This window comes from Otolemur garnettii, unplaced genomic scaffold (assembly GCF_000181295.1).
Source record: "Otolemur garnettii isolate 467f Iridium unplaced genomic scaffold, OtoGar3 scaffold00002, whole genome shotgun sequence".
Taxonomy (NCBI): Eukaryota; Metazoa; Chordata; class Mammalia; order Primates; family Galagidae; genus Otolemur; species Otolemur garnettii.
In genome coordinates, this window is record NW_003852397.1 from 7,534,189 (window position 1) to 7,535,824 (window position 1,636).

Here is a 1,636-nt window from a genome sequence, read left to right on the forward strand (position 1 = left end):
CCCTGGGTAGAGTGCCGAGTGATTCTCTCACCTCAGCCTCATAGGCGCACACCATAACACCCAGATATTTTTTTGTTGCAGTTGTCATTGTTAAGCTGGCCAGGGAGGTTTGAACCCACCAGCCTTGGGTGTGTGTGGCCTGTGCCCTACTCATTGAGCTATGGGTGCCACCCACTAATTTCCATTTTAAAAGAGACCACAGCTACATGTGGAGAGTGAAATAGATAGCTAAAAGGCTGATCTATTCATGATCCCCTTCATATAAATCATCCATCAAAGAAGCTGAAATAATCTATGTCAATTATTAGAGAATACAATAAGGGATTAGCTAGGCTAAAAAGTCCATTCATCTTACTTATAAGGACAGTATCAAGTGCAAAGGGATATTCAAAAAAGTCTATCTAACTTTAGTAGGGAGTACAAAGCACATCATAATTGTAAATATGAAAAAATCTTACTTTCCCAAGTTCTCCACATGGCCAAGGCAGGTAGAAAAACAGTAGTTGTATGCAATCACAATCGAAGGATAAAGTGACTGGAAATCCAAAACGAGAACAGAGTTGCTGTAGAAGCGGGACTCAGGCTCCATAATTAGGGGAATACACTGTGGGGCTCTCATTCGGGATCTCTGCTGAATACTAGGTGTCACAGGAATATAGTTCATTGGTTTAGCAATACGCAACATCATTGATTCCACACGGTACTGCAGGCAGGGAGAGAGAGTGATGAGAAGAAACACAGTTTAAGTATAAATATATTAGGCATGCTTTGGTTTTTCTTACAGTACAATTACATAGTTTTTTTTTTTTTTGAGACAGAGACTCACTTGCCCCCTTGGTAGAGTGCTCTGGTGTCACAGCTCACAGCAACCTCAAACTCTTGGGCACTAGCAATTCACTTGCCTCAGCCTCCAGAGTTGCTGGGACATCAGGCACCCGCCACACGCCTGGCTATTTTTAGAGACGAGGTCTCGCTCTTGCTCAGGCTGGTCTCAAACCTGTGAGCTCAGCAATCTACCCTCCTCAGCCTCCCAGAGTGCTAGGATTACAGGCATGAGCCCCTGCGCCCAGCCAATTACACAGTTTTAGTCAACTTTCAGGTGCTGAAGGAGACATATATGTAAATCCTTTTACTATTCCTGCATCTTTTATAAAAACTATAAAATATACCAAATAAGTTATAAGTCAAATTTAAAAAGACAGATACAATTAGATCTCTTTTGATCTTAAAATACAGCTATACCACAATAAAGCAAATGTAGGACAGAGAATGGTATGGTTTGACAATTTCATTTAAAAAGCTGGTCAAGGGCAGTGCCTGTGGCTCAAGGAGTAGGGTACAGGCCCCATATACCAGAGGTGGCAGGTTCAAACCTGGCCCCAGCCAAAAACTGCAATAAGTAAATACATAAGTAAATAAATAAATGAATCCTAGTCTGTAACACCTCAATACCACTTTGTAATAATAAAAAGTTTCAATAAATGGTTTTTAATTTAAATAAATAAAATAAATAAAAAGTTGGTCAAGGGCTGGGCGCGGTAGCTCATCCCTATAATCCAGCACTTGGGAGGCCGAGGTGGGTGGATTGTCCTGAGTTCACAGGTTCAACAGCAGCCTAAGCCAGAGCAAGACCCCC

The 1,636-nt window shown here is 41.7% G+C and overlaps 1 protein-coding gene across 1 annotated transcript in view; it reads right to left on the reverse strand.

Annotated features, from left to right (window-relative positions):
- The window catches only part of REV3L (REV3 like, DNA directed polymerase zeta catalytic subunit), a 200,323-nt gene that overhangs the window by 31,826 nt on the left and 166,861 nt on the right, over positions 1 to 1,636 (reverse strand). Inside the window, exon 25 of the mRNA XM_023512479.1 lies at positions 459 to 703. Within this exon, the coding sequence (XP_023368247.1) occupies positions 459 to 703 (245 nt within the window). The remainder of the gene's footprint in view (positions 1 to 458; positions 704 to 1,636) is intronic.